The 25,028-nt window shown below is 37.0% G+C and overlaps 2 protein-coding genes and 2 long non-coding RNA genes across 5 annotated transcripts; 3 read left to right on the top strand and 1 right to left on the bottom strand.

Annotated features, from left to right (window-relative positions):
* The first annotated feature begins 2,344 nt into the window (after nt 1-2,344).
* LOC121754416 lies at nt 2,345-2,905 on the top strand. Its single transcript, XM_042149779.1, has one exon. It carries the CDS (start codon nt 2,345-2,347, stop codon nt 2,903-2,905), a length of 561 nt encoding a protein of 186 aa, XP_042005713.1.
* A 30-nt stretch (nt 2,906-2,935) lies between these two features.
* On the top strand, nt 2,936-4,773 carry LOC121753860. The gene is made up of 2 exons (XR_006040509.1): nt 2,936-3,341; nt 4,525-4,773. It is a non-coding gene; the product is annotated as an uncharacterized LOC121753860 (long non-coding RNA).
* Nucleotides 4,774-16,276: 11,503 nt separating this feature from the next.
* On the top strand, nt 16,277-19,197 carry LOC121756423. Of its 2 annotated transcripts, none has more exons than XR_006040946.1 (4): nt 16,277-16,547; nt 17,210-17,970; nt 18,741-18,887; nt 18,964-19,197. It is a non-coding gene; the product is annotated as an uncharacterized LOC121756423 (long non-coding RNA). The 2 variants fall into 2 exon arrangements; XR_006040947.1 differs by having other exon boundaries at nt 16,280-16,547; nt 17,210-17,265.
* LOC121756422 (NAC domain-containing protein 2-like) lies at nt 17,706-18,877 on the bottom strand. Its single transcript, XM_042151972.1, has 3 exons — nt 18,712-18,877; nt 18,351-18,631; nt 17,706-18,259 (listed from the first exon to the last, which is right to left on the bottom strand). Exons 1-3 carry the CDS (start codon nt 18,875-18,877, stop codon nt 17,900-17,902), a joined length of 807 nt encoding a protein of 268 aa, XP_042007906.1. The 3' UTR covers nt 17,706-17,899.
* Nucleotides 19,198-25,028: the final 5,831 nt, after the last annotated feature.

Below are 25,028 nucleotides of genomic sequence, written 5' to 3'. Positions count from 1 at the left end.
TAGAGGAGAGAAGGTGTAAACAGAAATAAAAAGTGACACAATTAATTACGCGAGCAAAAATAATTATGAGCTGACATCACTGAACAGTAAATATTTTTGAAAAGTCCCAATGGCCCAAACCCCTGAGCATTTTAACCCAAAAAAAAAAGTTAAAAGGACCAATTTCTAGATAAAGGTTTAGTATAGGGTTGTCTGTGGAAATTTTTAAAGTCCAGGGACTATGAGCAAGATAAACTCATAATCCAGGAAATGTTTTTGAAGTTCACTCTATTGTTTATAAGCCTCACCCTCCACTATATGTATTTTAACTATTTTTTCTCTTTTTCTCTTACTTACCGATTACGCATTATAATCTATGTCATTCTCAATTAGTCTATTTTTATGGGATGGATGAAGTATATAATTATATATATTCGATATTCACGGTATATACCATTTTTACAGGTATATTGACATCGATATATACAAGATAATACTCCCACCGACGATACGGATTCAAATGCACAATTGGTAAAGTAAAAAAGAGATAGAACAAAAAAAATTGTTAGTGGAGAATGAGACTCACACCACATTAGAGTGAAAAAATTCCTTAGTTAGAATTGGTCTATTTACAAGGAACTATTCCCTTATAGTTGAGTAATTTTTCCATTTTAGAAGTTCGCTATTACTTTACTCTATTTTACTTTATTTTTTCTACTTTATTCATTTTTTACTATGTTTTCTCATTCTTACTTTTTTATCTATCTGCTTAACACACTAAGGGGCCGGTAGCTATGTTAGAGCTGGATAATGGGATGTATTCAGATTTAGTTATGTGTTCGGTAGCTATGTTACAAATCTATGTGGCTCTTTTTTTTGTATCCCGCCCGAACGAAGGTAGATAATGGGATGTATACGGATTTAGTTGTGTGTTTCTTTTTTGATTTGTCTCATAAAAACAATCCATATCCATTTATGGAGGAATGATATGCTACACATTTTATGCGAGATCCTTAGGTGAGCACCGCTTTCGTTTGAAGCACGTTTAGCGTTGTTCGTTTCGATTTATATATTTAGTTTGATTCTAAACTAAAACTAACCCTTCTTTCTTATTTTAAAATCCGTGTGTAGCCTGAATTAGGGCTGAGGAATTATACCTAGGGTTGAGGAAAAATACCGAAATACCAGCTTTATCGTACCGAAAAAATATCGAAAATATCGAATTTTTGGTATACCGTAATTTTCGGTAAGGTATGATACCTTACCGACATCTTTCGGTAAGATAACGGTATGAATTTTTATAAACCGTGGTATACCGTTGTATACCGCAATTCGGTATATACAGTAAATTAAGGTATATACCGTAAAATATAAATATAATTATATATAAAATATATTTTATATACTTTTTAATTATAAAATTTATTGTGAAATATAAATATAATTATAAATAAAATATATTTAATATATTTTTAAATTATAGAATATAAATAATATTCTATATACTCAAATTATCTATTTCCATTGATTTAAAAGAAAGGTATACCGCAAAAGTACGGTATACCGAAAATGCGGTACGGTATCGGTATGGAAATTCGTCATACCGAAAATACGGTATACCGAAAATTTTGATAAGGTAAAGGTATGATTTTTTCGCATACCGATTTTACAGTATGGTGGTTTCGGTAAGGTATACCATACCCACCTACCCCTAATTGTATCGAAATAACAGAATACCAAACTTACTGTGCCGAAAAATACCAAAAATACCGATTTTTTGGTATACCGTAGTTTCCGGTAAGGTAACGGTATTAGATTTCCTATACCGCAGTATATCGTGGTATATCGAATCTTCAGTATATACCGATTGATTATTATATAGATATAAACATATATATATATATATATATATATATATATAATATTTATGTTATATTTATACTAAAATTTAAAAATAGAATTCTCTGTTATACATATATAAAAAATAGAATTATTTTTTTTGCATATTATGTGTATAATAGATTTTTTTTTCGGTATGGTAACAGTATAAAAAACTACCATATCGAATTTAACAGTATAAAAAACTACCATACCGAATTTTACAGTATACCGGAATTTGGTATACCAAAAATGGTGTTTTGTGATACCGTAACTTTCGATACGATATAAGATATAACACTCATAGTACGGTAGGTACGGTATACTGTACCGAACCACCCCTGGCTTGAATGGCCTAGTCATATGGAGTATGGACGGATTGAGTATATAACAGCAAATTGTACATATCCACACCCATCTCTCCATTTCATCTTCCCGATTCATCTCTCTCAATTCTCTCTGTCTACAGAAAGAAGCTCACGCAGCCATGTCAGCACATAGCCTTAACCTCTTCGGAGTTCTCTCCGAGACCAAACGCATCATCAACGCCCACTCCCGCCATTTTTTGGCTCTCTCTGTTCTCTTCCTCCTCCCTCTCTCCTTCTCCCTCGTCGTCTTCCCTTCCCTCTCCCACTCCCCTTCCCCCCTCTCTCATTACCACCGCTCCCTCTTCTTCTTCTCCTCCTCCTCCCCCGACCTCCCTCCCATCGCCACATCCCACCTCCTCCTCGCATCTCTCTACGCTCTCTTCGCTCTCTTCTTATCACTCTTCGCCACCGCCTCGATCACCCACAGCACCTTCCACGGCTTCTACGGCAGGCCAGTGAAGTTCATCTCCTCAATTAAGTATGTGCTCACATCGTTCCTACCCCTAATTGGAACCCTAATAATCAGCATCTTCATTTTAGGGTTAATCGCCCTCGGATTTGGGGGTTTTAATGTCTTGGTGTACAATGCCCTAGCCCTAATTGGGGTTGAAATTGACTACACCAATGTGTATCTCGTGAGTTTTTTTGCCTTGAACACCGTTCTGCTTTTCGGGTGCTGATTTACTTGCAGGTGGAGTGGTGCCTGTCGTTCGTGTCGTCGTCGTGGAGTCAAAATGGGGGTTTGCAGCGATGAGGAGGAGCGCGTGTCTGGTGAGAGGGATGAGAGGGGTGGCGTTTGGGTTGATCCTGCTGTTTCAATCCCTGCTTGGCCTTGTGGGCTTGCTGTGCTCGACAGTCATCCCCAGCGCGGGCGGATTGAGCATTAGGGATTGGATTAGCTGGGCGTTTGTGTTTCAGGCTGTCGTTTACACGGGGTTTATGACGATTCTGATGCTATACAGTGTGGCGGCCACTGCGGTGCTGTTTATGTATTGCAAGGCTTTGCAGGGGGAGCTTGCGTTTGAGATTGCTGAGGAGTTCGCGCAGGAGTACATCCGGCTGCCATTCGATGATGGCAAGCTTTCCCATGTTGTCTACGTCGTGTAGCTCTGCCAGGTGAAATTTTGTTGCCTATGCTTTTAGGGATGATTCTTGTACAGGGATACTTAAGCCTTAGTTTTATGCATTGCTTGATAAAAAATTTCATCTTTTTGAATGATTGCCCTTTTTTGAAGTTTCTCACTCTGTTTGTTAGACTTGAGATGGCAATGGATCTTTATGACAGATAGGAATGCTACATGGTTTTTAGCTAAGCTTATTTTAGATAGCTCTAATCTAAGAGGATAAGATTAGTGTTTTAGGAGTTAATAAGTTGTAAAATGAGGTACATGTATATATTTAGTGACGGGTCCAGAAAATGAACTCGTGGGGTTGGAACACGTAGGCTGAAGAAGGTCGTCACAGATGCTGACTCACCGGCGTCGTCTGCCACCGTCTCTGTCTAGTGCAAAAGCTACCTACTCAAACTGTAGTTTGTATTCTATCTTTTCAAAAATTATGTAGAGATAGAAAAAAGTACGAGCGATAAACATGGGAAGCTTCTTGCTTAAAACTAACAATATACTATTTTTTTCATTTAAAATTCTATTCACATAGTTAATCATATTCCATAGAAAATTTAATTTTAAAAATATATCAAGTATAATCATATTCTTTACAAAATCTGTGATTATAAAAATATCTGAGTAATCTGTGATGTTCAACACTAATAAATTTGTCATTGCTTTTAGTGAAAGAAGTTGTAACTTGTGATATAATGTTAATAGTTGCAGAATTTGACTATGAGAGTGCTTATAAATGTTGAAACTATTAAATGCTAATAGTGAACATGAAACCAAGGTGCAATGTGCATTGCCCATTGCTTAGTTTTTCTGTTCTTAAATTTTAGGCAGATGGCACATAGTCTTGAGCTTTTGGTTACATCTGATTATCCACAATTTCACATAGTTTACATCCACACACCCTTGTCCATATGCTAGACGACTTCAACTCTAGACAGTAGTTTTCCTTAAGCTAGATATTAGACATATTATTGGCAAAAACCTCATTGGATTTCCATGCTAGCTTACTGCAATTTTTTTGATTGGTTTCTTGTTTATCTTGCAAAGCTATGAGGTCTTATCTATGCAGATTTCCTTTTGGAACTTGTATGATTTGCTCTCTTACAAAAACATGATATTTGATGAAACATTTCAAGATCCTATATTTTCATGTGATATATCTTTATATATGCTGGCAGTTGGATAATGCACACAGAGAGAGTGATGATGATGATGTATAAAGTATATCATGGGTCACATTCGAGCTGAAAATGTGTGTTGCATGAGGGATGCCTTGGCTTGGTTCAGTATTGTTAGAAGTAGAGTAGTACTCTGTTTGAATCTCTTTTGTCATGTACATTCCATATCTTATAATGTTCTTTCAAACTCAACATTTTCTTGCTTCAATCTTTTCTTATCAATGTACATTTTGTACCTGTTCTCATTTACCAACTTTGTGGTGGTGGTGACTCGAAATTTTGGCCTATTGATTAGAGAAGAGAAAATGTCTTAATTAATTTAAAGGTTAGTTTCATAAATAGGTACCAAACTATAATGCTTGTATCAAATTGATAAGAGCACTAAACTTTATACTTGTATTATAATGTGGTTTAATTTAATTTATTTAATCATTTAAAATGGCACCAACCATTTTATTGGACATTTCTTTATTCCATGTAAGCTCCTGCTCTTACTCAATTCCATAGCAATTCTTCTTTTCTCTGTATGCAAAAACCTATTGAAGATAGATGAATCTCAAATATCAAATACAGGCAACTACTGTATCAAAATTTTGATTCCATTCTTATAGTATCTCAATTCTATATCATTTTATATATTTTAAACAAAATGGATTCATTTGATGAATTTACCCATAGTCCATAGATAATCCGCCACTTATTTTACTGTGACTGGAATACTACAAAATTAAAACTCGAGGAAGTTGGGAATATTGTGAAAACACTCGGAACAATTTTGCACCAAAAAATAATTTATATTTTTGAGATGGCAAGGGTCAAGAATCCTTTCCCTATTGCTCACACAAAGATTAACAATGCGTATATACAGTATAAATAATTTACAAAAAGAATGCAGATATCAATTCCATTACAAACACTCGTATTCAAAGCTCGCAATTTCTTATATCTTTTGTATAATGTGGGGGGTTTTATTGCACCTTTGTGAATGTGTCAATATGAATGTAGCCCATATTCCAATCCTGGCTCAAGCATATAGCACAATGCCACAATGTGTTTCATCAAAACCATGTGTCATAGTCATAGACCTTCGTGGTATGCATTTCGTCCGCAGCTTAAACTGCTTCTGGAGAGGGCTAAGTTATCTCTTCTTCCTTGAACCGTAGAATGGCGATAGATTGTTGCTCATTTCCATATTCGACTCCTCTACTAGCAGCTGGTCTGTTGGCTACGGGGTTGTGAGGTCTGAACTGTGTAGCAGCAGCATTGGCATTACTGTTCTTAGCAGCTGGTACAGGGTTTATGCTTCCCTTCGTACGTGGTTATTACATCTTTCGGGTCACTTGCAGCTCTTTCTACATGCTTACGGACATTGCAGTTAGTCAGTTCGTGCACTTGCAGCAGTAGCTTCTCTGCAAAGACACAAAACACAGCAAATGAGATTTATGGAACCTATTTGAGTTACTAAAAATACTCCCTACGTACCACAAAACATAAGTCCACTTACCATTTTTTTGACAAGTTTTTCCTCTCTTTTGAGGTGGGCCCTTTTATCCACAATAAAAAATACTCCAATCATTTTTTCTTTCCTATCCCCTTTCAAGTACCTTTACTAAATTTGACATTAGAAAACTTTCTTATGTCATTCTTCATCTCGCCCGCCAAAGTCCCTCATTTTTTATAGGGACGTAAGGACTATCTGGGTCTCCTCAATTCCTTCTCCCCCTTCCTGGTCTTGTTGCTCCCTTCTCAGCCCTTTCCGCTCTTTCTTCTTCATCAGAGGCATAATAAGCCGCAATGGCCTCGAAATCCTCAAGTTCGGCTTCCTGGGTCGTCGGAAAAATTCTTCCGTCTCTGTCATTTCGGCTTCAGTTGGGGGTTGCTTTCTTGGGGAATCATCGACGGAATCGGCAATGTAGATGAAATAGGGGTCAAGGTTGCGTAGTGGTTACTGGCATGGTGCCGCATGAGTTGCTCCGGCTCCGCTCCTTGCCCTCTACCTTGGTTAAAATACTCTAACTCCGCTGCCAATTCCTATTCGGATCCTGCAATCGGAGAAAACTCCGCCATTGCATCCAGAGAGACCATCGGCGGGGCTTGTTGTGTTGGCGCGGGACGTTGTGGGTTTAGTGGTGGTGGTATTTCAAGGTTTCCTTCCTCACTGGTTTTCTTTGAGGGCGGTTTGATTTTGTAGCAAATGCTTTCTTCCCCATGGCTGAAATTAGGGCTTGTAAAGAGTGGAATTTGGTCTTGATATCTGGGAGAAAATGGAAGAAAATGAGGGTTGTGATTTACGCTTTCTTGAGAGAGTATGGGATAATATCTCTTGAAAAAGGGAATTTGAAAATGAGGGTTTGTGAGGGATAAAGTTTGGGACGGTCGTTTAATTTAGGCGAGAGATAGCAGTTGCAGGTGGTTACAACCGGCTATAGGGAGTTGCCGGTCGCGACGCTTGGACGGAAGGCGGTTAGGAATGCTGGCCCCTGATTGGCTATCGCGTCTACTCTCTCTGCTCCACGCCACTCCAGCCGCTGCCACCCTGCAAAAGCTGCATAAGTCTTAATTCAAAATTTCGTCTTTTCTCGAAACCTACCATTACTTGCCTAATAAGGGAAATAATTCAAATGGGCTCTTAAATTAGAATTGAAATAGCACCAAATAGGTAGTCTCTTGGTCAATGTGTACTCCAAATTAAATTTAAGGCCCGAAAATATTTTTGGATTTTCTTAGAAATTATCTGACATGCAAAGACTAATTACGTATTTACAATATTTACACCTTTCTTGGGTAATTTGGAATCCTACTTGGCCAGTACGCAGAAAATTATCAAAATGGAACTAGCCATGTGGAATTCCAAATTCCTATCTTACTGATCAGTATGAAACCGATGTAAGTGTTTGCAGTGGAATTTCATCCACTACACCCACTTCGCTATTCTCCCTGAATATTTTCAACCTATGTCCATTTACTATGAAAGGTTCCGAGTTAGGAAAACTCCCTGAAATTTCTACTGCTCCATTGGATCTGAGTGCAGTTATGATGTAAGGTCCTGTCCATTTGGACTTGAGTTCCCTGGCATAAGCTTCAATCTTGACTGGAAGAGTAGTACTTTCTGGCCAACGTGGAGCTCCTTAGTTCTCAGATTTCGATCATGCCACAGTTTGGTTCGCTCCTTGTACCACATGGCTGAGTCGAATGACTCCAATCTAAGTTCCTCAAGCTCCTGCAGCTGCAGCTTCCTTTCCTCTTCGCAGGCTGTAGCATCCATATTCACTTTCTGTACTGCCCAGTATGCTCGATGCTCGATCCCAACCGGTAAATGGCACATCTTCCCAAAAACGATCCGGTAAGGGGACATGCCTATGGGGGTTTTGTAGGCTGTTCGATACGCCCAGAGAGCATCCTCTAAACCTCACACTCCAGTCTTTCCTCGAAGTGTTCACAGTCTTCTCCAAAATCTTCTTTATCTCAAACGGTTAGAGATCTCCGCTTGACCATAGGCTTGCGGATGGTACGGGCTGGAAGTCTATGGTGCACACCGTATTTCTTCATTAAGGCTTCAATTGTGCGATACAGAGTGTGTACCTTGATCTGATTGATAGCCCTTGGAACTCCGAACCGGCTGAAAATATGACTCTTTAAGAACTTGGCCCACCTCCTTTGCTTCACACGTACTTGTGGCATTGGTTCTACCCCATTTGGAGACGTAAATCTACCGCGACTAGGATATACAGATTGCCATAGGCGAAGGGAAAGGCCCCATGAATCCATTCCCATATGTCGAATAGCTCGCAAACTATTATGGGTACCTGTGGCATTTCATCCCGGGCAGATATTCCACCGGTCAGTTGGCAACGCTCGCAACTTCTGCAGAACTCGTACGCATCTTTGTTGAGTGTTGGCCAATAAAAGCCGCTATCCATAATCTTCCTTGCCGTCTTCTTGGATCCGAATGTCCTCCGCATGCTAACGAATGGCAGTGGGTTAGAACATCCCGCTGCTCCCAGTCAGGAATGCACCTTCATTATCACTTGATCGGATCCTACCCTCCATAGGTAGGGTCGTCCCAAAAGTAGTATTTTGCTTCACTCTTGATCTTCATTCTTTGTGCCTTGGTAACACTGGTGCTTCTGGAAGTTCTCCAGTTCTAGGTAGTGGCCAGGTCCGCATACCATGGCTCCTGCCCTACCTTCTCCTTTCCTTTTGCTGTATCATTCTGACCAGTAAGTTGTACACTTCTTCCAATCAATTTTCCTGGCGCAAAAATCACCTCACATAAATGTTCCTCTGGAAACTTATCATGCACTTCGTCACTGTTTCCATCTTGCAATTATTCTGCTCAAATGGTCGGCCACCTTGTTCTCGACTCCTCTCTTATCTTCCACCTCCCAATCAAAAATTCTTGTAACAAGAGTACCCATCGGATCAAGCGTGGTTTGGATTCCTTCTTGGCAATCAGATACTTAATGGCGCATGGTCAGTATATACTATGACCCTGGATCCCAACCAAATATGGCCGGAACTCTCGAATAGAAACACCACTGCCAGACCATTCTCCTTTCAGTGGTATCGTAATTCCGCTGGCTGATTCAAAGTCTTGGACGCATAAAAATTACGTACCTTCTTCCCATCGATCTTCTGAACCAGCACGGCCCCTACCGCAAAGTCGCTGGCGTCGCACATTTACTTCGAAAGGATGGTCCCAGTCAGGAGCCCGTATGATAGGTGCGGATATCAGCTTTTCCTTGAGAAGATGAAGCAGCCTTGCATTGCTCATCAAAAACGAACTCCACGTCATTTTGAAGTAGCCTGGTAAGGGGTTGGGCGATTTTGGAGAAATCCTTAATAAATCGTCGATAAAATCCGGCATGCCCCAGAAAGCCCCTAATCCCCTTATGATCAGTAAGGAACGGTAATTTAGATATAACGTCCACCTTTGCTCGATCCACCTGGAATCCCCTTTCCGAGATCACGTGTCCCAGAACAATCCCTTCGGTGACCATAAAATGGCACTTCTCAAAGTTCAAAACCAAACTCTTCGCTTGACATCTCTCAAGAACTATATCCAAATGATGAAGGCAAGAATCGAACGAGTCTCCGTAGACCGTAAAGTCATCCATGAATATCTCTATGCAATCCTCAATCAAATCAGAAAATATGCTCATCATGCAACGTTGAAACGTACCTGGAGCGTTGCATAGGCCGAAAGGCATGCGCCGGTATGCATAAGTTCCGAATGGGCAAGTGAAGGTGGTCTTATCCTGGTCTTCAGGATCCACGTAGATTTGGAAATATCCGCTGTACCCATCCAAGAAGCAAAAGTACTTCTTCCCAGCGAGTCGCTCCAACATCTGGTCGATAAAAGGCAGAGGGAAGTGATCCTTCCTTGTTGCATTGTTCAGCTTGCGGTAATCGATGCACATTCGCCAACCCGTGACTAGCCTCGTTGGAATCAGCTCATTCCTCTCATTTTGGACGACTTGGATTCCCGACTTCTTTGGAACCATGTGGATCGGGCTGACCCACTCACTGTCTGGCACTGAATAGATAATCCCTAGCGACAACAACTTCAAGATTTCCTTCAATATTTCCTCTCGCATGTTAGGGTTTACTTTCCTTTGGGCATCTCGATGTGCCTTTGCTCCCTCTTCCAGCCTAATATGGTGCATGCAGACGTCGGGGCTAATTCCAACTAAATCTGTAAGACTCCATCCAATCGCCTTCTTGTTCTTGCTCAGCACGGTCAGTAGCCTAGCTTCTTGTTCCTTCGTAAGGCTGCTGCTGATGATCACTGGATAGGAGTCCTCACCTCCGAGGAAGGCATACTTCAAATTCGAGGGTAACTTCTTCAGCTCAACTTGGGGTGGAAGTGTGTCTTCGGTTAGGGGGTTTTTTCTCGGACTCTTCCCCTTTTTCTAAATCTCCTTCTGATGGTTCTTCTATACTGACTGGTAGCTGAGCCCCTGCGGCTCCTATGAACTCCGACTTGTGACAAAAATCCTTGATTGCTCCTTAAATTTCTTCATCGGTCAACCCCTGGCTACTAATCAGATCACACCATGCAGCAGCTTCTACGTCAGCCTGTTCATAAACATCTAAAGCCTGGAGTTTTTCCTGCAATAGTTCGGTCTCAAGAAAATCTTGGACTAAAGGGTCAATCACATCAACATAGCATAGATTTTCAGAATCAATAGGTTTCTTCATGGCATCATTTATATCAAAGGTAAACTTCTCCCCATGAAAATCAATGCAAATAGTCCCCTCAGCCATATCCACGATCGTCTTGGCCGTTCTAAAAAATGGTCTTCCTAACAAGACTCCACTAGACTCCCTCGCTTCATGCTCACTCATTTTGATCACATAAAAATCAGCAGGGTATGTAAAACATGCACTCTAACTAATACATCCTCTAAAACTCCCTCCGGACTTATGCACGACCTATCAGCCAGTTGGATCAATACTCTAGTACTTGACAGCCTCACTCCCTTAAACCGGTTGTAGATAGACAATGGCATGACATTTATAGACGCCCCCAAATCACACATTGCATGTTCGACCTTCACATCTCCAACAGTTATTGGTAAGGTAAACATACCTGGGTCGGCTCTCTTGGGTGGTAACGTCTCTTGCACTATTGCTGACGCTATCCCTTCCACCATAATCTTGCCATCTTTCTGGGCTCTCCCGGCTATGAAGTCCTTTATGAATTTCCCAAGAGGGGGTAGTTTCACGGCTTGGAGAAATGGTATGGTGACATCCAACTTCCCAAAAATCGACAAATAGTCAACCGGGTTCTCTTTCTTCCTCTTTGTAACAAATCGGAATGGGAATGGTTTCTCCCCTTTTTTCTCATCTACTTGTCCCTTAGCAACCTTCTTGGAGTCTTTCCGGGGTAGTTCCTGAGTCTGGGCTTCCATTCTGGGCTCTTCCTCTCGATGAGGTTCCTTCCTGGTCAGTAGGGTTTCGGGTTCATCTCCTACAATTGGTGTAGCATCCAAGAAGAATGGATCCTGCATCTGAGGCATGGGCCTCCCTAGTTCTTCCGCTGAAACGGTATCGCCTCTTATCTTCGTTCCGTTAGATCCTCCACTAGGTCGTTTGGGTTGAGGCGCGTCATAAGTAGTTCCGGTCCGCAACGTAACCTTACTCACATTTGCCTTGTCGGGCATTTGGACTGTAGATGGGAGTTTACCTGCATTTCCCTTCAAATCCCCCACCGAACTGGCCAGTTGGGCTAACTGCCTATTCATCATATCCATGTTCGCCTTATGTTCTTTCTGGGCATTTTGCATCCCCTGCACGACCTCGTTATGGGATTGCAAGTCTCCTTTGATGCTCTGTTGTGACGCTAGCATTTCACCTATCATGTCCTCAACGGACCTCCTTGGCCTGTTCGGATTTTGGAAATGATTCGGCCCTTGGTGTTGATAGTTCTGGAAGTTTTGCTGGCCTTGATTAGGCGGGTATTGGTTATACTGGGCAGGAGGGACGTACTGATCTTGAGGATATTGATTCTGGTGCTGGGCTTGAAACTGATTTTGGTTCTGATGGTGTTGGGGTGCATGATTTGGCTGATTTTGGAAACTGTGGAAGTTTCTCTGGTGGGGTGGTACATAAACAGGATTCGGGTTTTGGCCTTGTGGGCTTTGATTTTGGGTTTGTTGGTTTCTTCCTGACCAGTTGGGCTGGTAGTCTGGGTTTGCTAGTCCACGGTTAGGGTTTTGGTTTGGATTGGGGTTATACTGGTTCTGTCCTTGGTTCTGATTTTGGCCCCCGTCTCCCCATCGAAAGTTTGGATGATCCCTCCATGGTGCATCCCGTTGTCTACCCTGAATCCAATGCCCACTAGAATTGAAGTACCCCGCAGCATTGACTTGTTCCATATTCACGTAGTCACTAGGCTGTTCATAGTTCGGTCCTTGATTTCCCTGTTCTGCACCTTTGTAATTCCCAGCTGGGGGAGGTGGTGGGGTGTTTTTCTCGATCGCACTCAGAAGTGACTTCTTCAGCTCATCCATCTTCAAGTCCATTTTCTGCTCCAGTTTATTTTCCTGATCAGTAGACGAGACAACAGCAGCCCGCTCTCGGTTGTATCCTTCCCTTGAATGGTCATACTCTTTCTTTGCATTCAGTAGCTTCCTTAGGACTCTCTTCGCTTCGCTGACCCGTAATTGTGTGAAGTTTCCTCCTGACGATGAATTTGCTAGATCCTTGGTTACCGCGTTCATACCTTCGTAGAAAGTATGATGCACTTCAATGTCCGCCATGCGATGGTTGGGACATGATTCCAAAAGACCCATGTATCTTGCCCAATAATCGCTCAAGGGTTCATCATACCCTTGCTTCACATTAGTTATTTCCCTTTTCAGCGCGCTTGTCTTTGATGACGGGAAAAACTCGCCTAGAAATGCTGACTTGAAATCGGCCCAAGTCTCAATGGAGTTGGGGGGCAGGCGCATGAACCAGGTGTTGGCTTCCCCCTTGAGCACAAATGGCAAGGCCTTCAACCTATAATCATCCTCATTCGCTCCTGCTGGTCTCCTCTGCGCCCTACAAATTTTACAAAACTCATGCAGAAACTCATACGGCCCTTCATAGCTCTTCCCACAGTATGTAGGCAGAATCGCGATCACATGAGGCTTCACATCGCAGGCGGTTTGCCCTGGAGTGACGACTATGGCTTGCGATGGTTCTCCCTCGGTATGCGCGTTAAGGGTACCGATCTCTGGATCCTCATCTCCGTTGGCGGCCATCTGAACTGGAATGCCTTCCAACAGTTGTATCTCCTCTGGTATTGGTGGTCCTTCTATGTTGTATTGCTCTTCGTCGCTACTCGAACCTAAGTCAGATAAAGCCGTCGACAACCCGGATCGAGTGGTTACGAGTATCGATCCTCGCTGAAGTATCTTCGGCCTCCACTGGTCAGGAGCCGAACTGCTTCTCATAAACTGAAAAGAAAAGAAAAAAAAAGAAAGGTTATGCACAATATATACACCGAAGTATCACTCACAGTAATTGCAAATAACGCTATCCATCCCCGGCAACGGCGCCATTTGAAAGGACCTAAGGTGCGTAGGTGTCGTTCAAGCAAGGATATATCCTACTGATCAGGATAGAGATCCTAACTAACCTAGACCTTGGTTTCAAAGATTCCTCAACCCACTTCTACTGATCAGTATAGTGGTGGTAAGGGTCGAATCCCACAGAGATGGTGCGTTCTTAAACTACCGCGGTGACAATTTGGAAGATTTGGTTAGCTACCACGCTTGGGTTGAGTTTCTACCTAGGCTGGAACTTAAAGGAGGTGTTCTACTGGTCAGACGGTAAGGAAAACATTTGGAATGTAACTGTGTACGTGGAATGGGGAGACAATTTTGTAACAGAAAATATTTGGAAAGTACGGGTTTCTATTTTGGGCTAAACAGAATATTCAGAGTGTAGTGGAAGTTTGAAGACTAGGCTGACAGGGCTTAACTAAAAGTGAAGGACAAAAGCAAAAGCATCTCGAAAAGTAAGTGGTCCCCTCCAATTGAAATAGACATCATCTTCTTCAACAAACACTTCCAAAATTCAGATAACAATTCCAGATTCAACACGGAAAAACTCAGATTAACAACTCACAAACACAGATCCAAAACTAAGAAATCAAATCTGAAATCAAACACTGAAACTGGACTTCTGCATACTGGTCAACATGAAAGAACGATTCAGAAATTAAAACTAAGCTTTGCATGCAACGATCTACTTTCCGATCAAACAGTATTTGTTTATCTATCCTAAAGAAATTTGTTACGTAAACGGAATTGAGAGATTCAGCACTTTAAACACCGAGAAACTTTAGATCTAAGCTAACTAGGCAAGGGAATAAAGAAACACCACAATAAACGAAACGGAAATCAACTTCATAGCATAAACACGTTCGGATCTTCAACAAAGTACTTCAAAAGCAGAAAATATCCAAAGGCAAACAAGATCCAACGTAAGGAAAGCGAGAAATTTAAAACTACGAAAGCAATGTAAAAGTGTTTTGCCACTCCGGGCGATGAGACTCTAAACTACGATCTTGTTGGCTGGAATGGACGATGACTGGAATTCTGGGAACATCTGAACGTCAAGTGATCATGGCTACGGCGAGGCAAGAAGCGGGACACGGCTGAAAGACTGAAACTACCGAGAAAACTTTCTACCTAAAGATGGTGGTGAATGAGTGAATGTGTCTATCTGAATGTCCTCTCTCTCCAATTTGGCTTCCTTTTATAGGGAGGCTACCCTTGATTTTAGGGTAAATCCTCGTTGCAATTTGACTTCTTTGCCCTTAATTGTGGGTAATCCGTCCCAGCTATCCGTCTTCTCCATCTCAAACCGTTTTAGCACGAATACTGATCAGTATGAGATCATGCTGACGCCTCCTTCACCTGAACATTCCGAAACTTCCCTACTGGCTAGAATGCTTAACCTGCACACTTTAAACAACTGTTTTGCAAATATAATCAATTAAGCACATCATACTGACCCGTAACCAAGGCCTAGAATACGACTTATCAGACTCCAATATAAAAAAAGCTATGAGTGTTCTTTTTTAGTTAAAAGGAGATCTGGCTTGAGAAGACAAGAAATCAGGGCAAATCCCTCTTTCACGTTTTTCCAATAGGCCGATGGTTTCTTACCCAGCAGAGTCAGTGACCCGTTGGGGTGTCTTTGGCCCTTCGTGCATTGACAGTATCGTTGGGTGGCCCTTCATGCTTGTCTGTTGGTTTGTTTCACGATGAGATCTCAGCAAACTGTTGTGTTGGAACGTGTGCAAAGTTAGTGGTCCATTGACTTCCATCAGCTCATCAGTGTATTTCCAGCGAACTGATGGGGTTCACATAGTAAGACCTCGGTGGGTAGTTGGCTCGATTCTACTATATATAGTTCCGACTTCAGCTTTTGCACTTTGTACTCTTGGCCTATTTTGAGATTTTTTTTCAAGCTAAAGTCAAGCAATATGCAGTCAAATAGTACTAAGACTAACCAAAAAACATGTAAAATCCGTTGCGGATCAAACAATGCTCATCCATCATCATCTTAATACGCAGTCAAATCGTATAAGACTAATGATCTTGCTAGCCTCTACCAAATCCCTGGCCTTAGAGCATCTTCAAGGGAAACAGTAAATGGAAAGGTAAAGAGAAATAACTACCATATTTATCTATTTTTCATAAAATTTTATACTTCAATGGAAAGGGTATTTGAGAAGATATTATACATTCTTTCATTTTGAGAATATATCTTTACCTCTTCTTGATACAAAAGGCAAAAAGTTAATTATTTTTGTTTATATTTTTAATTTACCTTCTTTCTTTGAAGTCCATTACTTTTTAAGAAGGTATGAGAAATTTACATTCTAAATTTATTTTTCTCCCTTGGAGATGCTATTATAGAATCCATTCACCAGAGAATTATGTTAAGGATAAATTTTTTCATTTTTTTGTATTTAAGTTTAAAAAATAATACCCCGTTCGTCTCTGAAAAGTATGAATTATTTCCTTTTAAGTCCGTCTTTGAAAAGTATGAACTTTCTAATTTTGAAAACTATTTTGTTTCCCAATAAGGTGAGACACACTAATAATATTTAAAAAAAACTCTTTCTATCTCTTTCTTAATTTTCCAGTTACATATTAAAATAGTGTTGAACCAAATATTCATCCTTTTTGGGAGGGGAGTAAAATTTAGGAAAGTTAAAAATTTTATCCTCTTTTGTAGCTACTATTTGTCTCACAGAAGATATATTTTAGGATAATTGGAATTCAAGGTTCTGGTTTGCTTTTGCATTTTTTTTCTTGTCTTCTTCTCGATTTAAAATTTCAGTGGATCGCGACAATCACCCAAGATATATGAGAGCTTTATTGATGGAAAACAATAATAATTTGTTGATCAAAAGCTGGTGAAGGCGATCGTAGCTTTATGCTTGAGCGATAATTGAAGTATGCATCGAAGACGAAAAAGCCGCTGAAACTCTCTTTTAGTTTTGAAAGTGTCTTTTGGTATGTGGTCCAGTCTCTTTCTCAAAGCCCCTTTTGTTCGTTCCATTGAATTCCTCCTCTCTGTTTTTCGATTTTTGACAGCCTTTTTGTTTCAATTGCGATTCTTTCTGGTTATAGTCACTCCACATTTTGTTTGGTAGCTTGAACTGAGAAGAATCAACTTGATTGTAGGAGAATTGAATTATTTTTGTTAATTTTTCATCTTCATTAATTGTTTCACTGATTACTATTCCCATCACGAATCCTGTCTTTCATATTGAATGTAGAGTTAGGGTTATAAATACTGATTACGCTGTCTTGATATTCTGATGAAGGAAAATGTAATCTGGTTATGTTTGTTGCTCTAATAGATATAATATACTAAATGTTTCAATTGATTTTTTTTTCATCTAAAGATATGAATACAGATAACTTTTCCAACACGAGTTTATAATTGATGAACATGTATGGCTTCAGATAAGGATCATGTATATATCAGCTAAAGACGAATGTATTCCACAAATAGGAGTTGTAAACATCCCCTGAAAGTTGGATCAATGATTATGCGTTTATGCCAATGTGGTCGAACTAAAACTGCTTTGGTGTTATCCTTCTTTTCGGTAACAAGGACTGAGTGGCTTGATTGAGATATTTTTGTCATCACCACTCCTTGTTGCTTTCAGGGCATGCTTGGCATTAGCTGAATCTGCAATGCAAGTGGAAGTCGTGAACGGAACTGGTAAGACCATACTTAATGCCGTGGAGAAATATTGTTCACTCTGTTATACTTCATCTAATGCTTTGTGGCATGCACACTCTGGATTTTTGGAACAATTTCATGAAAATGTATAGATATTTTTTTATAGAAGTTACAAATTTGGGCTATATCAGGTCTGCGTACCTTGATATGAAAATGTGATTCAACCTAAGCCTTTACGAAACATGCCAGTCTAAATCTATCACGATCCAGATGAATAAGTCACTTTTATGAGTGTCTAGATATGCTAAATTATCTGAATTCATTTCTCAGGTAATGTGTATTGTAGTAATACAAAATACGGATTTATATACAACATGAAGCAAAACTTTCATGTGAGAGCCATGTACGCGTGGACATGTGATACTTCCCTTAGACTATTCCATTTTTAAACTAGGATTCATTACTCAGGCTTGTACTAGTTTGTACTTAATACTTATGTGAAAATCTTTATATCACCAAAATTATAATACAAATCTGAAAGCAGTCATAAATTTATCTATGGCCCAACACCACTGGATTAGAAATATGTTGCTCTGTTGAAAACCACTTTTTTAGCCAGCATTCTCTGTACACCTGCTGTGAACTTAGTCCCTTAATACAATGTTGTTCTTGATTACTGCAATTGTGACACTGGATTCACAAAAATCGACTCATGGACTTGGAGTTTCACGGCGCCCGTGTAAGGTAACTGAACTTGCCCTGGCTGATACTTTTGGTCCCGGTTTTCGACTATCGATTCTTGATTGTTAAAGGGCACATTGTATGTATTTTCATCCGGGAGCTGGGAGATCGAGGTCATGTATTCATACTCCCATAAATGAGTTAGAGAACAAGTTCTGGGGAACTTGTGTATCTGTGGATCTATAACATCATTGGTGATTGTAGGCTGAATAAACGAGTCTTCAACTCTTTGCTCAGGAGGCTTCGTGAGATTCTTTTTCTTGTAGATCCGACATAGAACCCAATCATCCATCTGCATACACAACAAAAGATAACATATTCATTCTCCCGATCATGTCTGTTTCATGTTTCAAAATCAGAGCAAATTCAATGTATTAATTTACCCTCATGGAGCCATTCTGCATGCTTGGATGTGGCCTTGATTCGCCTAGTCTATATTCGTGCATGATCCAATCAGTCTTGATGCCCTTCGGCGGCTTCCCCTTGTAGAAAACAAGAGCCTTCTTCACACCCACAAATTTTGATCTGCTATAGATCACTTTGTCTGTTCCTGTAGCCTTCCAGTATCCTGAAACAGCTGCCCGATTCGGGCGTATCCCGTTCGGATACTTCCTATCTCGAGGGGTGAAGAAGTACCACTCACTCTCTCCAAATCCTGCTTTCTCTATGACATGGGAAGCAAACCATATTAGTAATAGTAGTAGCACATGAAAAATCTTTATTTTTCAATGATTGTTTACTAACCAGGCAATTCCCATGGATCAAATTTGTAGATATCGACTTCGGGGATTATTGAAACCGGGCAGGTTCTTGACGTTGCCTGGTTTTTGAGATAGAACATGATCAGCTCTTCATCAGTGGGATGGAATCGGAAACCGGGAGGAAGATCAGTGCTATATGTGTCCACCATTTTCTTTTGGGTAAGAGTGTTGCAAGAAAATTACAGAAATGGCAGCTTAAGACAAATGTATGATCAAACTCTATTTCTTTGTTTAGGTGGTGAAGAGAAATGCCAAGAGGAGAGGAGTCGGTGTTTGAAATGCTAGCAAGGCGATGGCTCCTCTATTTATATCTCAACATTTTTGTCACCTTGAGAGGTATATTTCACTTTTGATTGGCTGTTTTCTTGACTTTAAAAACACACATTTGTGTGTGTTGTTTTTGTGTTAGTGTACAGTGAATTATGCCATGCTGCACGAATTGCAATTATTTGGAATACTACTTCCTTTATTCGTTGCTTTTGAGCCCTTTGTGTTTTTGTTTTTTTCTTTTTTCCTGTGGATAACAATTGGGGTATACTATTTATTCTAGTTAAGCTTTCTTGTTCCTTTGTAGTGCTTTAACCAACTTCAATAATTTAATAAAGTAGGAAATTTGCTAGTCAAGAAGTTGGAAATGATGGAATTTAGGGATGAGAAATTTAGAGAATTTTGGGTCTACCGTCTATTCAGTTTGGTTCTTCTTTACAGGAGTATATGTCAATTGTTATCAAAGTAGTACTCATTATTGACATGGTCGTATGAGTGTGTGAGTTCTTATGTAATGCTGTATTATCTAATAAATTTACGATGATGTTGACATACTTGCATGGTAGTATTTGGATTGGTAGTAATTGGACGAGGAATAATATGCTATATACCTTACGTGAGCATCACTCTTGTTTGACGCACATTTATTGTTGTTAGTTTCGATTTATATATTTAGCTTGATTCTAATACACTAAAAAATGTTATTTAATATTTTAATTCACAAAATTCATAAAAATCGAAACGTGATTTACTCGTTTTCTCTATAATTTCAAATAAATTAATAAAAATAACAAATCAAGCTTTGATTTTTATGATTTTTGTGAAATTAAAAATTTCAATAACATTTTTAATGTATTAGAATCAAACTATATAATCAAAATGAAAAATGTTAAACGCGCATCAAACGAGAGTGGTGCTCATATAAGAAATGTAACATATCATTCCTTGTATTTGAATACATTGAACTACATAAATTGTACCTGATTTTTTATTTTCGCATATAAATAGCATCCGATCTTTATTTTATATCATTTTTGGTATCACATGACAAAAATAACCTTAGGTACCAAACATTTAATTTTTTGGTTATGAAGGATATTTTTGGAAATTACAATTAAATAGTATCAAACATGTGATTTTTTTTTCTTCCTTTTTAATACTTCCTCTGTTCCATAGTAATAGAGTCATTTTGTCATTTTAGTACGTTCCGTAAGAATAGAGTTATTTCCCTTTTTAGTAAAAGTCAACACATTTTTCCACACTTACTTTATTCTTTCTTACTTTTTTCTCTCTTCATCTCTCTACATTTTTCATTTTCCACTTTATTCTCCATTTACTTAACTAACCTAACACAATTTTTCTTAATCTCCGTGCCGAAAAGAAACGCATCTATTACTATGAAACTAAGGGAGTATCATTTTTTCTTCTTTAGTTTCTTCTTCTTTCTTTTTTCTTTATTTTCTTCTTTTTTTAGTATTTTTATCACCTTTTCTTCTTCTTTTTTCTCCTTAGTTTATGTTTCCTCTTTTTTCTTTTCACTTCTTTTTCTTCTTCCTTTTTAGTGTTTTAAACATACATCTAATTGTATTTATAATATAAATCAAGAACAAAACACCTAATTAAATTCATCATTTAAACTAATTAAATCAATTGAATATTTTTAATTAAATTATTTTATACTCATTTTCGGATTGAAACACCTAACTAAAAATATTCAATTGTTTATGCTATTATGAATACAATTCACAATTTAAAATTTATATTAAGAATATATTGATTAGTTATTAATTTAATATAAAATAATAATAGTTATTATTATATAATATTATATGATTCATAATTTAAATAATTATAATATAATTATTTATTAATACTAGTTTTTAGTATTATAACAACAGTATTATTTAATAATAATTAAATATTATTATAACTATAATTTTAATCAAGTATATTTGAATGATATTTAAAAGTAAGTTAATTATGAATTTATAACAAAATTAATAATATTAATATTGATTATTAATAATAATATAAAGAGTGAGGAGAAGGATATAATATCACTTTTGTTACTAATTTTGTGTATGTCTAAAATATTCTCTATGATACAATTGGGAAAATGTAGTATTTTTTTAGAGGGCATTTTGGGGTCAAAATCGCATTAGGTACCAAAAATGTAATTTATAGGTAAAAAAAATGATATAAATTAAAAATTAGATACTTTTTATGGTAAAAATCAAGTACTACCATTTATTTCACTCATTTGAATATAAGTCTAGAAAAGCTTATTTTATCTGACTCAAAGTAGGCTATCTAATTTTGTTACTAATTTTGTGTATGTCTAAAATATTCTCTATGACACAATTGGGAAAATGTAGTATTTTTTTAGAGGGCATTTTGGGGTCAAAATCGCATCAAGTACCAAAAATGTAATTTATAGGTACAAAAAATGATATAAATTAAAGATTAGATACTTTTTATGGTAAAGATCAAGTACTACCATTTATTTCACTCATTTGAATATAAGTCTAGAAAAGCTTATTTTATCTGACTCGAAGTAGGCTATCTAATTTTGTTACTAATTTTGTGTTTGTCTAAAATATTCTCTATGACACAATTGGGAAAATGTAGTATTTTTTTAGAGGGCATTTTGGGGTCAAAATCGCATCAGGTACCAAAAACGTAATTTATAGGTACCAAAAATGATATAAATTAAAGATTAGATACTTTATATGGTAAAAATCAAGTACTACCATTTATTTCACTCATTTGAATATAAGTCTAGAAAAGCTTATTTTGTCTGACTCGAAGTAGACTATCTAATTTTTGTTACTAATTTTGTGTATGTCTAAAATATTCTCTATGACACAATTGGGAAAATATAGTATTTTTTAAAGGGCATTTTGGGGTCAAAATCGCATCAGGTACCAAAAATGTAATTTATAGGTACCAAAAATGATATAAATTAAAGATTAGATACTTTTTAAGGTAAAAATCAAGTACTACCATTTATTTCACTCATTTGAATATAAGTCTAGAAAAGCTTATTTTATCTTACTCGAAGTAGGCTATCTAATTTTGTTACTAATTTTGTGTATGTCTAAAATATTCTCTATGACACAATTGGGAAAATGTAGTATTTTTTAGAGGGCATTTTGGGGTCAAAATCGCATCAGGTACCAAAAATGATATAAATTAAAGATTAGACACTTTTTATGGTAAAAATCAAGTACTACCATTTATTTCACTCATTTGAATATAAGTCTAGAAAAGCTTATTTTATCTGACTCGAAGTAGATTATCTAATTTTGTTACTAATTTTGTGTATGTCTAAAATATTCTCTATGACACAATTGGGAAAATGTAGTATTTTTTTAGAGGGCATTTTGGGGTCAAAATCGCATCATGTACCAAAAATATAATTTATAGGTACTAAAAATGATATAAATTAAAGATTAGATACTTTTATGGTAAAAATCAAGGACTACCATTTATTTCACTCATTTGAATATAAGTCTAGAAAAGCTTATTTTATCTGGCTCGAAGTAGGCTATCTAATTTTGTTACTAATTTGGTGTATGTCTAAAATATTTTCTATGACACAATTGGGAAAATGTAGTATTTTTTTAGAGGGCATTTTGAGGTCAAAATCGCATCAGTTACCAAAAATGTAATTTATAGGTATCAAAAATGATATAAATTAAAGATTAGATACTTTTTATGGTAAAAATCAAGTACTACCATTTATTTCACTCATTTGAATATAAGTCTAGAAAAGCTTATTTTATCTGACTCGAAGTAGGTTGTCTAATTTTGTTACTAATTTTGTGTATGTCTAAAATATTCTCTATGACACAATTAGGAAAATGTAGTATTTTTTAGAGGGCATTTTGGGGTCAAAATCGCATCAGGTACCAAAAATGTAATTTATAGGTAACAAAAATCATATAAATTAAAGATTAAATACTTTTTTATGGTAAAAATCAAGGACTACCATTTATTTCACTCATTTGAATATAAGTCTAGAAAAGCTTATTTTATCTAACTCGAAGTAGACTATCTAATTTGGGCCAGTGATATTTGACAGGAGGGGATCAGCTAAGGCACAAGCTAATCCATCACACAATACACAATTATTAATTAGAAACGTGGACAATCTTTAATAATAACTAAAAAGGTAATTATTGGTATTGTCTGAAATTTGTTTTACATATCTGTAATAAAACTACGGAGATCAATCTAACATTATTTAATTTTGTTTTGAGAAAAGATAAATGTAATAAAACTATGGATATCAATCTAACATTATTTTTTAATTACAGAACACAAGTTTTAAAAGGAAAAATGACGAATATAAAAAATAAATAATTTATTACCCTAGTATATTTTGACTCGATAACTCCGATGATAGAAATAATAGAATGTCAAGGTTTACATTAAATTTATAAATAAAACAATAAGGAGTTAAGATTCTGCCATTAAACTCGTGTCGGTAATATTGTAATTGCATACTTCATTGTAGAAAACACAACCAATGTTTTTAAAATCGAACTATACGTTTAGGATGTGTTTGGTTTGAAAATATCATCAGATAAATCTATTCTTTAATGTAATATCGTTGAAAGTCCTTTTTCGTTATTTTCTAATTTTTATGCTATTTTATTTTTTTTTATCTAAGGGGCATTTTTGTATATGTACAAATGAGAGAACTTAAAATTTATTCTCTGAACTATACAATAATATAAAAATCGTTTCCCATTCTTTCAAAATATCTCCAAAAGACTATCCTTAAATATAATATCGATGGAAGGACTTTTCCAACATTTCGTGACTTTTTTGCTCTTTTGGTAATATTTTGACATAGGGATATCTTTTTACTTTTTGCAATTATTATTCTCTCTCCCCCACCTCATTGATCTTACACTTTCTTTGCAGTTATTATTCTCTCTAATAATTATGGTTATTTTTGTACTTTTACAATATTATTCTTCCAAGTATATACTCCCTCCGTTCCATAGTAATGGAGGCGTTTCTTTTCGGTACGGAGATTAAGAAAAATTGTGTTAGGTGAGTTAAGTAAGAGAGAATAAAGTGGAAAATGAAAAGGTAGAGAGATGAAGAGAGAAAAAAGTAAGACAGAGTAAAGTATGTGTGGAAAAATATGTTGACTTTTACTAAAAAGGAAAATGACTCTATTACTATGGAAAGTATCAAAATGACTCTATTACTATGTAACAGAGGAAGTAATAAACATTAATTATTAGGGGTTATGATCAATTGTTAACTAATTAGCAATCACAAATTAACACTAAATCTTAGTCATTAGATTAGGAGATTGATATAATGTCACGTATATTATATTTTAAATTAAAAAATATTATTAAATAAACTTAAAGGGTACTAATGTCAATTCATATACATAGTAGTTAAAATTAACCACTTTCTCTACTCAAAATAATCTTAAAATTTTAAATTTACGTAACTCTCTCGATTTAAATTTTTTTTTCGTAAAAAATATATCAAATTAAAGGTATTTTCATAAGGATTCTAACGAGATCTCAATTGCATATGTTCCGATGATGATCGGATAATGAAATTTTATAATTTTAATTTTAATTTTAATTTTCGTATATGTTGATAATCAGATTTTATATCAGTAAATGCATCAAAACAATCTCAATATAATGCATGCAGAAATCAATAAAACTATAATGATATTTTCTTCTACTTCTGTTGAGATTCTCATGTCATTGTATTGATATTTGTAATACACTATGTTGATATAAAAAAACCATGAAAATTATTATCTTATAACAAATTGACTATATTACCATTTTGTTGATATTTTATCTAATATTTATTGAAATACGTGAGCTTTAATCTCATTCACCGATTTTAAGATCCAATGGTATATGATTGGTCTTAGTTGTGTATTGAATATTATATGTATTTTAACATGATCCAAGGGAGAATAATATTGCAATGAAAATGAGGTCAAAAAGTACAAATATGCCCATTGGGTCGATAAAATAAGAT

The sequence above is a fragment of the Salvia splendens genome, chromosome 11 (assembly GCF_004379255.2).
Source record: "Salvia splendens isolate huo1 chromosome 11, SspV2, whole genome shotgun sequence".
NCBI classification, from domain to species: domain Eukaryota; kingdom Viridiplantae; phylum Streptophyta; class Magnoliopsida; order Lamiales; family Lamiaceae; genus Salvia; species Salvia splendens.
The sequence above is the reverse complement of the archived record's forward strand: the minus strand, read 5'-3'. Positions and strand labels throughout refer to the sequence as shown.

Bases quoted from the DNA above. Each gene is read 5' to 3' on its own strand.
- LOC121754416 (XM_042149779.1), top strand. From the start codon at position 2,345: ATGTCAGCACATAGCCTTAACCTCTTCGGAGTTCTCTCCGAGACCAAA.
- LOC121756422 (XM_042151972.1), bottom strand. From the start codon at position 18,877: ATGGTGGACACATATAGCACTGATCTTCCTCCCGGTTTCCGATTCCAT. The intron at 18,632-18,711 runs GTTAGTAAACAA...CCCATGTCATAG, and splicing joins TGATCCATGGGAATTGCCTG to AGAAAGCAGGATTTGGAGAG. The intron at 18,260-18,350 runs GTAAATTAATAC...TTGTGTATGCAG, and splicing joins TGCAGAATGGCTCCATGAGG to ATGGATGATTGGGTTCTATG.